The 12,642-nt window shown below is 58.0% G+C and overlaps 1 protein-coding gene across 2 annotated transcripts in view; it reads left to right on the top strand.

The window, feature by feature from the left end:
- SPSB1 (splA/ryanodine receptor domain and SOCS box containing 1) overlaps positions 1 to 2,950 on the top strand; it is an 11,166-nt gene extending 8,216 nt beyond the window's left edge. The window contains exon 2 of one of the 2 annotated variants that reach the window (XM_023524646.1): positions 1,019 to 2,950. In XM_023524646.1, coding sequence (XP_023380414.1) covers positions 1,019 to 1,146 — 128 coding nt within the window. In that variant the 3' untranslated portion in view covers positions 1,147 to 2,950. The remainder of the gene's footprint in view (positions 1 to 1,018) is intronic. The other variant, XM_023524645.1, reaches the window with a different exon arrangement.
- Positions 2,951 to 12,642: the final 9,692 nt, after the last annotated feature.

The following is a 12,642-nucleotide window of genomic DNA, read 5'->3' as shown; positions in this document are numbered from 1 at the left end:
GGATTCTTCTTAGTTTTGGGGTCTGACCTTTGTTTCGCTCACAAAAGGCTTTCGGAGTCAAAGGGAGACCGTGGGCGAAGCCACAGATCCGCTCATGTCAGCTCCTTCCGTGTCCGGAACAGCGCGGGGTGACCCTGAGCGGCCGTAGGTGTGCTCATCTGTACCTGGTTTTAGGGAAGGGAGCAGGGAGACGTCTGCCCCGGGAGGCAGGGTGAGCCGGGCCTCGGGGCCGCGGAGGGAAAGACATTGAGACTCTTAGAACTGAGAGTTTATCTGAGATGCAGCTGCACTGAGCAGGGAGACGGGCCCAGGACGTCCGCGGACACAAAGACACAGGCGCCCCGCAGGCTGCAGCTGGAAGCCCCTCTCAAACCAGGTGCTGAGTCACCTCCGCCGTGAGCTGGGCCCAGACTGCTTAGACCCGGATCCCAGCCCGCAACCCAGCATGTCAGGCGCCCCCTCCGCACCCCCCACTATAAAATAAAGATGAGAAGAGAACCCGCACGCAGTTGAGTTAGCACAGAATGATCTTTCTGGAACCTTGCGTGGGGTCTGGCTCAGGGTGCCTGCTGGGGCGAGCTGGCTCTGTGGTGCCCCAGGCAACACTCGCTGAAGGCTGCAGCTCCTCCAGCGGGTAAGAGCAAGGACAGCCTGGGTTGAAATCCTAGCTTCATCTCTCCCCAGCAGTGCCACCCTGGGTCCCTGGGAGTTATTTGGACTCTCCATCCCTCAGTAGAACGGGGATGATGACGGTGGTCTCTGCCTGTGACTATGAAATCTCGGTCCACCTCGAGGATTAAGTGCACTAGCATTGGTAGAGAGCTCATGAAGGTGCCTGGCCCAGAGTGGGTTCTCCGTGTCAGCTCTTCATAATTCATTTAAAATGCATAACGATTTCATTCTTGACGACCTGTGTTTGAAAACCAGTATTAATGACGCCTTCGCCGCTGTTAGGACTGTTTGCTGTGGAACCATCCGGAGCCGTGCTAACCTGGTTCTCTCTCTCTCTCGTCCCCAGCTGAGCCCCTGCCGCTCATGGACCTCTGCCGCCGCTCCGTGCGCCTGGCCCTGGGAAAGGAGCGGCTGGGTGAGATCCACACTCTGCCGCTGCCCGCCTCCCTCAAGGCCTACCTCCTCTACCAGTGACGCGCTGCCTAGGACGGCCAGCGCCACAGCCCGCTCACCGCGTCGCCGCCACACCCTGGGCCGCGGGACGCAGGCCCTGCTCCCCTCCGCGGTTCCCGGCTGCCTTGCGGGACACAGACAGGACAGCCCTGGGCACGGGCTCCTCCGTCCCCCTTCCCGACGTCGGCGGGAGTGTCCTGCATGCCACGTCACCTCCCCTCCTTGGGGAAAAAGACACGGAATAAACTTTTAGGACACGCGGCGCTGAGCTCTGACCTGCTCTGCCCTCAGGGTGACATGGCTGCCCCGCAGCTGCCGGGAGGGGCCGCGGCACCGAGGACAGATACCAGGGGTGCTACGAGGTGCTGGGACGAGGAGCCGTGCCTCGGAGACGAAGCTCAGGACGTCAGAAACGCAGCCCGGACGCCGAGGCGGGAGCCGGGCCGGGGAGCGCCCCGCAGCGGTCCCCGCGGCCGGCAGCCCCATCCCCTGTATTTATTCTTTTAACAATAACAAAAGCCATTTATTTATTCCATTTAGAGAGGGACCTTGTTCCGGTCACCTCTCCGGAGTGTTCTGTTGCTTTCGCTTCCCCAGCACATGTGTGCCTCACCCGCCCTCCCTGGGCCGTGTCCGGCGTGTCCCCACGTGGGCACAGCTGTCTTTGTGTGGGTCCTTTGACCCACAGTGTTTCCTGGGGGATCTGCTCTGAGCTCCCGAGCAGGCCCCTCGGGGAGCTCCAGCCTCGCGGGGAGAGTCTGGGGACTCGCGGCTACACGGCTGTGGCAGCTCCCACGACTCCACATCCTTATTTACACTTGGGCTCGTCCATCTTTGCACATGGTTCTATGTCTTCAGTCTTCCATGGGTTTTTAGGTTATGGGTTCGGTCTTGCTTTTGGCTTCTTAACCAAAATTTCCCACGTGCCTCTTCAGAAGCTCTGGCTCTCCAGGGGACCACCAAACCAAGGCGGGAAGGATGAGAGGGTCTCCGCCCCCTGCCAAGCCAAGGGCAGGGCGGGCCGGGGGAGCCCAGAGCGAAGTCCACGCGGGTCTCCGCTTCGCGCCCAGTTCATCGCAACCCCCCAGAGCCAGAGGGGCAGGGCAGGGTGGGGCGGGGCAGGGCGACGAGCAGGAGAGGGGGGACGCCCCCTCTCTGCCACAGCTCCCCCACGTAGCAGACCCCTGCTCCCTGCCACCACATCTGCCGTTTATCTTAAAGTCAACTTTCTCAGAGTCTGACTTCAGTTCATTTCTGTACAGGTACAATAGATGACTTTATTTGTTTAAAATGTTTAATATATATGCATATATATTTGTCCGTAAGAATTATGTTTTAAACAGCTGCTGTAGGGTACCTTTAAGGAAAAAAAAAAAAGTCTTCCAGTGGAGTATATTTTTGAAAGCACAAAAGTGGTGCCAAGGCTCGGTGAGGAACGTAAATTACCCCGATTACCGCGAGGTGTGTGTGTGTGTGCGTTTCAGGCGGGGGACCCTACCTGTGAGATCTGGGTGGATTTTCCTCACCCCTGTGTCAGGGCGGGTCATGTTCCGATGCATTCTGCACCTGAGATGAGAGAGGTTCCCTCATAGCTCCAGCCTCTTTGCCTTGACCCAGCGCCTTCCGAAGACGCTGGATGAGTCACCGGGCTCTTTCGTCATTCTGCGCACCTCCTGCGCCCCCAGCTCCCCGGACCCGTCACCCCACTCTCTTTCCCTCTCAGCCCAGAGCCCTGTGGCCTGTACAGTTTTGAAACTCCCATTCTATTTTATGATGGTTGATAATAGTCAGTAACCTAATAAAGGAAAGTTTATTAAAATACAAAGCCACTCTGAGTCCCTCTCTGTGCCTCGGGGGAAGGGAAAGAGGCATGGCCGACCCCTCCTGGGCCCAGCCAGCTCTACTGCCCATGGGTTTCAACAGACAATGAGAACCTTTGGCCAAGGGTGCCGGCCGAGCCCCCGCTGAGGAGGTGGCTCCTGGAGGGCTGACCCTAGAATGTCCTCATCCCTTTTCATAAGTCCATGAGCCTGCAGCCCAGACTGAGGGACTGGCTGACCTCGTAGAAAGGATTCTGCACATCACTGAGAGCCTCAGGCTGGTTGGTGTGTCATAAACCTCGAGCTGACAGTGGGCTTTCGGGAGCAGGCCGTGAGCCCATGTGGGTGTCCCTGGAGCCCAGGCTCTGGGCACTCGGCGGAAGGAGCTGGTCCTTCGTTCATCTTTGTAAGCACAGGGATGCTGATGAGTCCTTGCCAGCTGCCATGGGCAGGGTCCCCACACCTCCCCCCACCCCCAGCAGAGAAGACAGGAAATTCTGGCTTATTTAGAGGATTGGTGAGTGATAAAGAGAATAGTCGAGAAATTTACTAGACGTAATCACATGTCATGACTCGTTTCCAAAGAATTAACGAGAGTTCATTCAGCTCCCTGTGGGCATTTTTAATTCTAAAGGCGCAGAAGGGTCTGGCGGTGCTGGGAAAAGGGCCCTGGACCGAGGTCCCAAGACTCCTGGGACCCAAGTCCCATGTCACTATCTCCGAGAGGTTCCTGGCCAGCTTTCCTCAGACCACCTGCATCAACATCACCTGGGAGGCGTTTGCTAAAATGCGTGTTTTGGGGCCCTGCCTGAGATGGACTGAATCAACATTTCTGGGGCCAGACTCAGGAATTTGCTGTTTTCTCAAACTCCCCAAGTGACTTTGCCTAAGAGAGTCTGAAGACCACGGTGACTGTGTCAGCTCTTTCTCTCGAAAAGTTGCTGGGTAAAGGGAAATTCTTTCGGTGTGTTGGTGGGTTGGCTCGGCGACAAGCGCGTGGCCTCCTGAGTCAGACCTGGGTTCAAACGCTAGCTCTGGCCCTCGCTAGCCGTGTGATCTCGGAGGAGCCTCCGAAAACGGCAGCCATCACCGTGCCCACCTCCCGGGAGGGTAGCAAGAGTGAAATGAAAAGTAAATGGCTTCAGGACAGGCTGGCATACTAGCAAGTATGCAAACAGATGCTTTAAAAGCTCAGGCACTTCTTTCTGTTCTGGAAAATGGCAGTTCCTGGACTGAAACTGGTCTTTGAGAATGTACCACACATTCCTAAACCAACTTCCTGATAAATGTCCCTTCTTCCGAGGCACAGTCTCCAAAGATGACGGTGGGAGTTGGGAAAGAGACCCCTAGACGCCCCCCCCCAGACGCGATCGGAGGAGAGGGGTGGTCTGAGGTTATTTTTAGGATGGAGTTCACGGTTGGGTTTGCTTTGAAGGGGGCGGCAGGGGGAGGAATGGGGTCAGGCGGTGAGGGTGGAGGGGTGTCGGAAGCACAGGGAAAATAACGGCTTTTGTGCGGCCGGGAGACTTCTGGGGGAGCAGGGTTTCGTGTTGAAGGGAGCGGTCTTCATAAAACCATCTCACAGACCAGCCATGTGGTTGCAATTAATACCCTGCCTTCAAGCAGGTAGCAGGCTCTCGGGCTTGGCTGTAGATGGGAAGGGCCCACCACCCCCCTCCTGCACACGGCTTCCCTCTGTGCCCCCCCCCCCCCCCAACGCCCCCCCCCCACCGCCTTCCTCCCGCTCCTCCTCGGTGAGATCAGGAATGTGGGCTTTACTGAACCATAAAGTATGCTGGGGGAGCCGGGGAGGGGGCCGAAGACAGAGCAATTAGTTCATGCTCCAGTCCAGACACCCAAGCATGGTTGGAGTCCAGCTGCAAGGAATATTTGAAATAAATGAGCTGCCCGGGGGCCAGGCGTTTGCTGTGTTTTCTGTACGGGGCCATGGCAACCAGGGAGGAAGTCATGAGCTAGGGGCTGGGCTCTAGAATCAACAGATGATGTTCTGGCCGAGCGAGCCCAGAGGAAGCCGCTCACAGCTCTCCTGGGGCTTCTCAAGGCTCAGCTGCTGGCGGGCGGGACCGGCCTGACTGTCCTCCCAGAGTCCTCAGCGAGATCCTGTCCCAGCTTCGGACCTCTGTGTCCTCCACAGGGCTCTGGGGTTTTTTTTGTTTTGTTTTTTTTGTTTTTTTCCTTTTCTTCTTTTCTTTTTTTCCCTCTGAAACCTTTCTTCTCAGGCTGGAGAACAGCTGCTGTTGCTGCCACGGGTCTGATAATGATTTTCCTGGGCAGAGGGAATGTTCCCGGTGGAAAAGCCCGGGCGGAGGGCAGCTGGCTAGATGGAAGGTGACATTGACCTTGCCCTGGGTCTGTCTTCCCACCCAGCCCAGCTGCAGCCTCTTCCAGGTCTCCTTTGTAGGCAGAAAAAGCAAAGGTCTCATCTGCCCCTTCCTGCCTCTTCCGAGGCTGGACCTTTCGGCCATCCCTAAGAACACGTGTTATAGAAGCACAAGTAACAAGACCTAGTTTGGGGGCCTCAACTTGAACTTCACAAGTACCTCCTGCATCTGAGTCACCAGAGGACCTTGGGGGCAAAGCAAAGTCCCAAAAGCTCTGATGCAGTGGTGGGCCCAGGAATGTGTATCTGATACCAGTAGTGATGCACCTGACGCATCGCCCCGGGGGTCCCTGGAGCCCTGGAACTACATGCAGAGTTGTATCTATGCAGACCCCTGCCCATTCCCCATTTCCTTCAGAGATCTGCAGGGCCTGTGGCCCAGAGGAGCTTGGAGACCACTAGCGTGGGAATCAGATCCACCCACGCTGGGTTTCAGAGCACGTGCTAAGGCCTGGAGAGCTAGGGCTACAAAACCAGCCTCTTCCCAGGCACCGGAGCGCTTGTCTTAGAGGAATGAGCAAGGCCTTCCCCGAGGGGGCGTACAGGAGTGGAATTGGGGGAACTTCAGCCTCGGGCTCTTCCCCAAGCCTCAGTCTCCCCAAGAATGTGAGCCCTGGAAAGCTCAACCGGGAGCTCGCAGATACCACACGGGGTTCGGAACCGCTTCCAAGCACTGTCCAGCAGGCTGTCCACTCGGAGCGGCTCACAGGACCCAACCAGGACTGTGTGTCTCCCCAGGCGCGTCTGCCCTGTCCCCTCACAGATGTCCCATTATGCCTCCCACCTGCACCCCGAGTCTCACCTCTGGGAAGGTTTTTCACCCGGAATGCATTCGTGAGGTGCCTTTCCGATGACCTCTGTTAAGCGAAGTCGCCGTGGGGGTTGCTAGGCCCCAGGGAGAACAAACTTCAGTCAGAAAGCAAAGAGCTTGCACTTTCCTTCTGACCCCTGTGTTGAGGCTGCCTGCCTGGGGGAAGGGCCTGGACACTGGCCTTCCTTACTGCCCAGGACGGTGACTCCGAACGGGAGTCTCAGGAGCCTTGCCGTCCCCACCCTGTGAAATGAGAGCTATCCTTCCCTCCCCGGGGCCCCCCGAGACACCATACGCTTAAGGCTGGGCACATCAGGGTGCTTGGTTCAAGGCGTTCCTGCCTTACCCTTTTCCAACTGACTCTTTTTTAACATTTGAGGTGAAACACATAATATTTTAAAGCATACACTTCAGCGGCGTTTCGTGCATTCACGATGTTGGGTAATCACTACCTCTATCTCGTTCCAGAACATTCCTATCACCTCCAAAGTAGACCCCACGTCCCTTAGCAGTCACTCCCCCTTAACCCTTCCCCATCCCTGGGCAGCCGCTCGTCTGCCTTCAGACCCTGCGGATTTGCCCGGACGGTTCACTAAGTGGATCATACACTACGCGACCCTTTGGGTCCGGCTCATTTTACTTCCAATTAGCTCTTTGTTCCCTGACATCCTCTCCCAGTGCTATTTCCTCTTCGTGGGGTAGCTGTGAGTAGCCAGGAGCGCTGCCTGGCCCGCTGCACGTGGTCGGTAAAAGCCAGCGTGATTCCTTGCATACCGCCCGGGGCGCCCAGAGATGCTCTGAAGTTTACCTAAGCCACCTGGTGGGTGAACCAGCCTTTCCTTAGCGGGCACCTTGCAGGCAGATCACCTGGGCCCTGGAGCCTCCGACCCTCTGGACAGAAGCAAGGTCATTTTTCTGAAAATCAGCTTCGTCCTCAGGGCGGCAGAGCGCGGAGCAGTGAGGAGCTGTGTGAAGCGCTGCCCAGTCTCTCCGACCCCCCATTTCCACATTGCATTAGCTTCCTGTGGCTGCCACCATCATTATTATATACCGGGTGGCTTCAGACGACACATATTTATGTTCTTACAGTTCTGAAGTCCAAACTCAAGCTGTGGACAAAGCCATGCTCCATCCGGAGGCTCTCATGAGGGACCCTTCCCGCCTCTCCCAGCTTCCGGTGGCTCCAGGTGCTCCTCGGCTTGTGGCCACATCGCTCCAACCTCCGCTTCCGTTATCACGTGGCCTGCTCCCCTCCGTGTCTCCCTGTCTGTCTTATAAGGACAACCGTCATTGCGTTAGGGCCCACCTGGCTTATCCGGGATGAGATCATCTCGAGATCCTCAACTCGGTGGCATCTGCCGAGGCCCTTTTTCCAAATAAGTTCACGTTCATGGGTTCCAGAGTTAGGACACAGACGTATCCTTCTGAGCCCCACCATTCAACCCTCTCTACACACCTTTAGAACAGGTGTCACCTCAGTGCCCACTCCTAGGACGACCCAGAAATAATGAGGGTGGGAAACAGCCCAGTGCCAGGCCTGTCATGAATGACAAAGGTTCCCAGCATCACCACCTCCCTCCCGCCCCAGCCCCGATGGCCAGACCCATGAGGGCAGAGCTGCTGTACAGCTGATGGCTGTTCTTCCACAGAGTGGGCGGCCAGGCCATGCACGGGAGCCATGGGGCCGGGCTCAGGCCAGCTTGCAGAGAGAACCTGAAACATGTCAGTGGGCAGAGGACTCGGACTCTGGGTGTCCCTCTGGCCAGCGACGGCGAGTGGGCCCGGGGCTCTGGGAAGGCAGCAGGCACTGCTCAGCGGTCATCAGAATCAGGCTGAGCCAGGAGCATGCTGTCGCAAGCGCCAAGGTCCAGTGCCCAGACGTCCCCTCCATCGTTTTCTGGGACTCGGGGAGGTAGCTCTCGCATGCCGGTGCCTTCTCCAGCTGAGCCCACTCCGGACTGGTCGGACCGATCGTACAAGGAAATGGAATGTGAACCCCGGGCTATTTAAAGAGCAAGAGGGGCTGGAGGCGCGGCTGGGACCGGGCCAGGCAGGGTGCCTCAGGTCGGCGCTGGCTCCTCTCTGCACATGGTTTGATTTACTGGAGGGCCGCGAGCAACTCCAGCTTCAGACAGAGAACTATTTGAAGCCGCTGCCAGATGTTGTGTCTGAGTTGGGCTTTTACAACTTGCTTACTGGTTAGCAGCCTGCCTCCCGCTGGAGTTCAGCTCGCCCCAGCGGGATCGGGGCCCTGGCACTGGCCCATGGGCCTTTGCTCAGCATCCTCGCCGCTCGCTCCCCCGCCCCCCGAGCCTGTCCCACGGTGGGAGCCCGATTTCCAAAGCATCTGACCCTCCTGGGGTGGCAGCGTGGCCTTGACTTCAGGGCGTCCTGAAGACACCCTCGGTCTGTGCAATGTTCTGATTGCTGGGCCTTCTGGGACAGGCAGGGTCTGAGACTCACGAACAGCCTCACAGGGAGGCACCCATTGGAGCAGGCCCTGCATGCCCGAGTTGTCCCCCACGAGGCGAGGACACGAACCTCTCTCTTTTTCCTCTGCAATTCCGTCCTGTTCCTACCCACTTATTTCATTTTGGCCACCTGATGCCAGCCAGCCTCTTTAAATGGAGCGTGAAAGGCCACAGGGGACCAGGGCCGAGACCAGTTTATCCAGGGCATTCTGGAAGGTTCCCAAAGCTCTGGAAATCCTAGCGAACCAGGGAATTTCCAGGGAGGTACCAGCAGGACCAACCTTTGGACCGAGGCCACAGTGTCCAGCCAGAGGCCAATCCCGTCGAGCGAGTGGCAACCTCCCCAATGTGAGACGGTTGGGGTTCATAAAACTCGGGGTCCGGGGTGTTTCTCGGCCCACTCCCCCGCCGAGCAGGCCTATGACTATGAGAAGCATGTGACTGGAGCATTCGCTTCCTGAGGCCACTCGAAATGACTTAGACGTTTGCTCTGGAGCTAGTGGGTGACAGGGAAACGCCAGGGTGAGGGGCGGGGCGGGAGGGGAGCCCGGAGGGAGGGGGCCGTGTACTTCATCTGGTCGCGTGTGAAAGCGCACTGGTGTCCATCCAGGATCCCGGACGCGCCAACGTGGACAGAGTGTTCAGTCCCCTCCCGAAAACACCAGAAACGCTTTGTCCACCAGGCAGGAAAACACCCTCCGCTCGCTGGCTCGCGATCTGGCTCTGAGGCGCCTGGAGGGCCAGGCTGGGAGGAGCAGGGCCTGGAGGCCGGGGGCTGGGGGAATGGTACTCCGGGCCCTGGGGACCAGCCTGCCCGGGCTGCAAGGGGAGACCCCCGCCCCCCACCTGCCCTCCTGGTAGCTGTATAAGGAACCTGACTTCTCTGCACACCATCCCCTGGCCCCCGCTCCCCTTACTTCTGAATCTTCCAGAGAACCAGAGAGAGAGCACAGCAGAGCGCCCTCGTCCAGGAGCCGCTGGGGTATGGTGGTGGGATTTAGGAAGCTCCCAGGGCACTTCACTGCAACCTGCAGGGACCCGGGCAAGGGGAGGGGGAGGGGGATTTGAACTCAGAGCATCCGCCACTGACTCTGTGACTGAGGACACTGCCTCTGGGAGCCTCAACGTATTCTTCTGTAAAGTGGGAGTAATGATATCTTCTGGACAAGCTCGTGGTGTTGCAAAGATCAAACGAGGTCTGCTTGTGGGGCAATGCCTTGAAAAGTTGCAAAGCCCACACACGTGCCCAAGGTCTCATTATTATAATATCTATTTGTGGGAAAATGGGGACGAGAAGCATCTTAGAGAGGCCTGCCCCTCCCTCGAGGCCTATGGCTTCTCTTCACACATCCCGCAGCCATCCCCGGAAGCTGGGGATCCCTCCGGGTACCTCCCACTGCTAGCTCTCCAGAAGGATGAGCTGAGGAGGAGCTGAGGAGGAGCCCAGCCCCGACACCCTGTGGAGGACAGGCCCTGGAGGTCATCCTGGCCACCTGTGAGGGAGACAAGCAACCTTTTCCTGCAGGAGGCCCCGTGGGAGTGAGGGGAATAGGTTTCACATCCTCCACTGTCCCATTTGGCAAACACATCTTGACCCCTTGTCTGTGCCAGACACATGGGAACACCATGGATTCAGACTCAGAAAACCAAGTTTCTGAGCAAGGGGCTCAGAGGGTGGGCACAGAACAACAGACATGGGAGGTGGGATGCAGCAGGTGGTGACAGACTGTCTCTCGGAAAACACCAGGTGATCAGGGCAGGGAAGCCCTAGCCGGGTTTTAAAGGGTGGATAGGAGTTTTCCAGGGGGAGGGAACTGAGCCCATTTGTGTCGATTCCTCTGTAAAACAGGGATGATTGAAAGACCTGCCTCACTGAGTGGCTTTCTGCAGGATGCCGGGAACGGTATCTGGCACAGAGAGCGAGTGCCATTTAATGGCTGGTGCATGCAGAGATGCCGTGCAAGCGCACAGCCCCCCCGCCTCCCACGGGCCGCCAGAACTGGAGTCATTTATCCTGCTACGTACAGACGTTCTTCCTTCTCCGGCAGCTCCTGGTCCAGGCCCTGACTCTGAATTCCCTCAGGTGCTCCAGCGTCCAAACCCACCCGCAGTCCTCACTCCTGAAGAGAGTCTGGGCCTACCTGTGCGGCGCCCTGAGCCCCACCCTTGGGGGTCTGCTTTGTCTGGGAGCAGTCACAGTGGCTGCTTGGCGCCCACTCAGCACAGTGCAGTGTCCTGGGGAGGGTTTCTTCTGACCTACCCTTCAGGTACTCCGAGGGTGTTGGGGGGTCAGCTCAGTGGTGCTGCTGCTGTGCCGTATGGCGTGGTTGGGGGTACAGGGTCTTAGCACCCTCAGGTAAATCAAGGCTGCAGACAGGCAGACTTGGGGCTGGGACTGGCGAGAGACGAGGCTGGCAGCAAGGAAGCTCGGCTGGGGTGCCCGCCTCTCCCTGCGAGGCACTGGTACCCCTTAACTAAGAGGATGATAAGATCACATCATTTGGGAGTCTCCCAAATTTCACTCCAGGATGTGAGTCTGCATTTTCATGTCTGCCTCTCCCCATGTCCCTCTGGAAGCGTCTCGAAGACAAGACCCGAATCTCTGCCTGGATGTTTACATGCTCAATCTGTATCTGTGGGTCGATAGAGCAAACGAATGGATAAATGAATGAATGAATGAATGAATGAATGAATGAATGAATGAATGAATGAATAAGGTGGTAAACGTGTGCCAGAACACGTGTCTCCTTGACCAGTCTGCAGAGTCCGGCTGTCCCATGAAACCCAGGTAACTGGGGTGACCGGCAATGGCTGTCCCATGAAACCCAGGTGACTGGGGTGACCGGCAATGGCTTCCATGCAGAGGGCAGGAGCCCGTGGGGAGGCTGGCCGGGTGCTTGGTGGCCCTGGGGAGGTCGAGGTTTCCACAGACGGGATCTCAGCTGCTCCCGAAGGCCTGTCCCAGGCAAGGTGGCAGCTCCTGCGTCCCCTCCTGCCGCCCCAGTGCTGAGGGAGAGACCGCGTCTCCACGGAGGGCGCCAGCCGGATGTGCCGACATCCGCGGGGCCACAGCACTCCTTGTTTTCTCTGAAAACATCCCATGTCCAAAACAAACAAGGACAACTGACCTAGCCGGGTTACCTTGGTCTTCCCGGCGCAGTGCTGTTCCCAGCTTATTTTTATGAGCTGTTTAATCTGCACGCTGTCTTCTGTTCTCAATAAATGGGACTGTGCATTCCAGGATGGCCTCGAATGATAACACCAGCTGTCTAGACAGAGGCCAGCCCACTGACAGTATCATAAATAAAAATAGCTTTGTGTTCCAGTCTCTCGCCAGGGCCCGGGGAGGGGTGAGCAGACTCCCCGCGGGCGGGCTGGGACACAGCTCCCCTGTCTCCCCACCGGCCACCGCCCCTGACCCCAGACCCAGCCCCACACTTGGGGGCCCACGAGCCTGCACTTGGGAGGGAGGAAGGAAACTGGGCGTTCCTGGAGGGGCTCATGGGGCCCCAGTAAAGCACCCTCCCCCTCCTTGGCACGTCCCCCTCGACGTGGCCCATAGCGGCTGCTGCAGCAATGGACACCCAGGTGGCCTGTGGGGGCTTCGACTTTGAACTCCAAGGTCCATGCTCTAGCCCCTGGTTCCTGGGCTCAGGACTGGGCTAGGAAGCTGCAGACCCAAGCCCAGAACCACTTGGGGTTAAACCGAGAAGAAAGGGCGCTCTCTCCACCCAGCACAGACCCCAAAGCTGGCCGGAGCACAGAGCTCTGCCCAGCCCAGGAAGTCAGGATGTTCAGCGGCTCACGCACGCGTTTCGTCACCCACCTGCGCCGCGTTCATTCACTCATTTGGCTTCTGCTGGTCCTGTAAGCCTCCCGACTGCCCTCGAGGAGCCCGGTGAGTGTGGGGGTTGGTCCGAGAGCAGCAGGCCAACAGAGGGCCCTGGCACAGCTGCACACGTGTGTGTGCACGCGCGCACACGCCAGGAGCTTGCAGGGGTCTCCCTCAATGTG

The sequence above is a fragment of the Pteropus vampyrus genome, unplaced genomic scaffold (genome assembly GCF_000151845.1).
Source record: "Pteropus vampyrus isolate Shadow unplaced genomic scaffold, Pvam_2.0 Scaffold484, whole genome shotgun sequence".
Taxonomy (NCBI): Eukaryota; Metazoa; Chordata; class Mammalia; order Chiroptera; family Pteropodidae; genus Pteropus; species Pteropus vampyrus.
The sequence above is the reverse complement of the archived record's forward strand: the minus strand, read 5'-3'. Positions and strand labels throughout refer to the sequence as shown.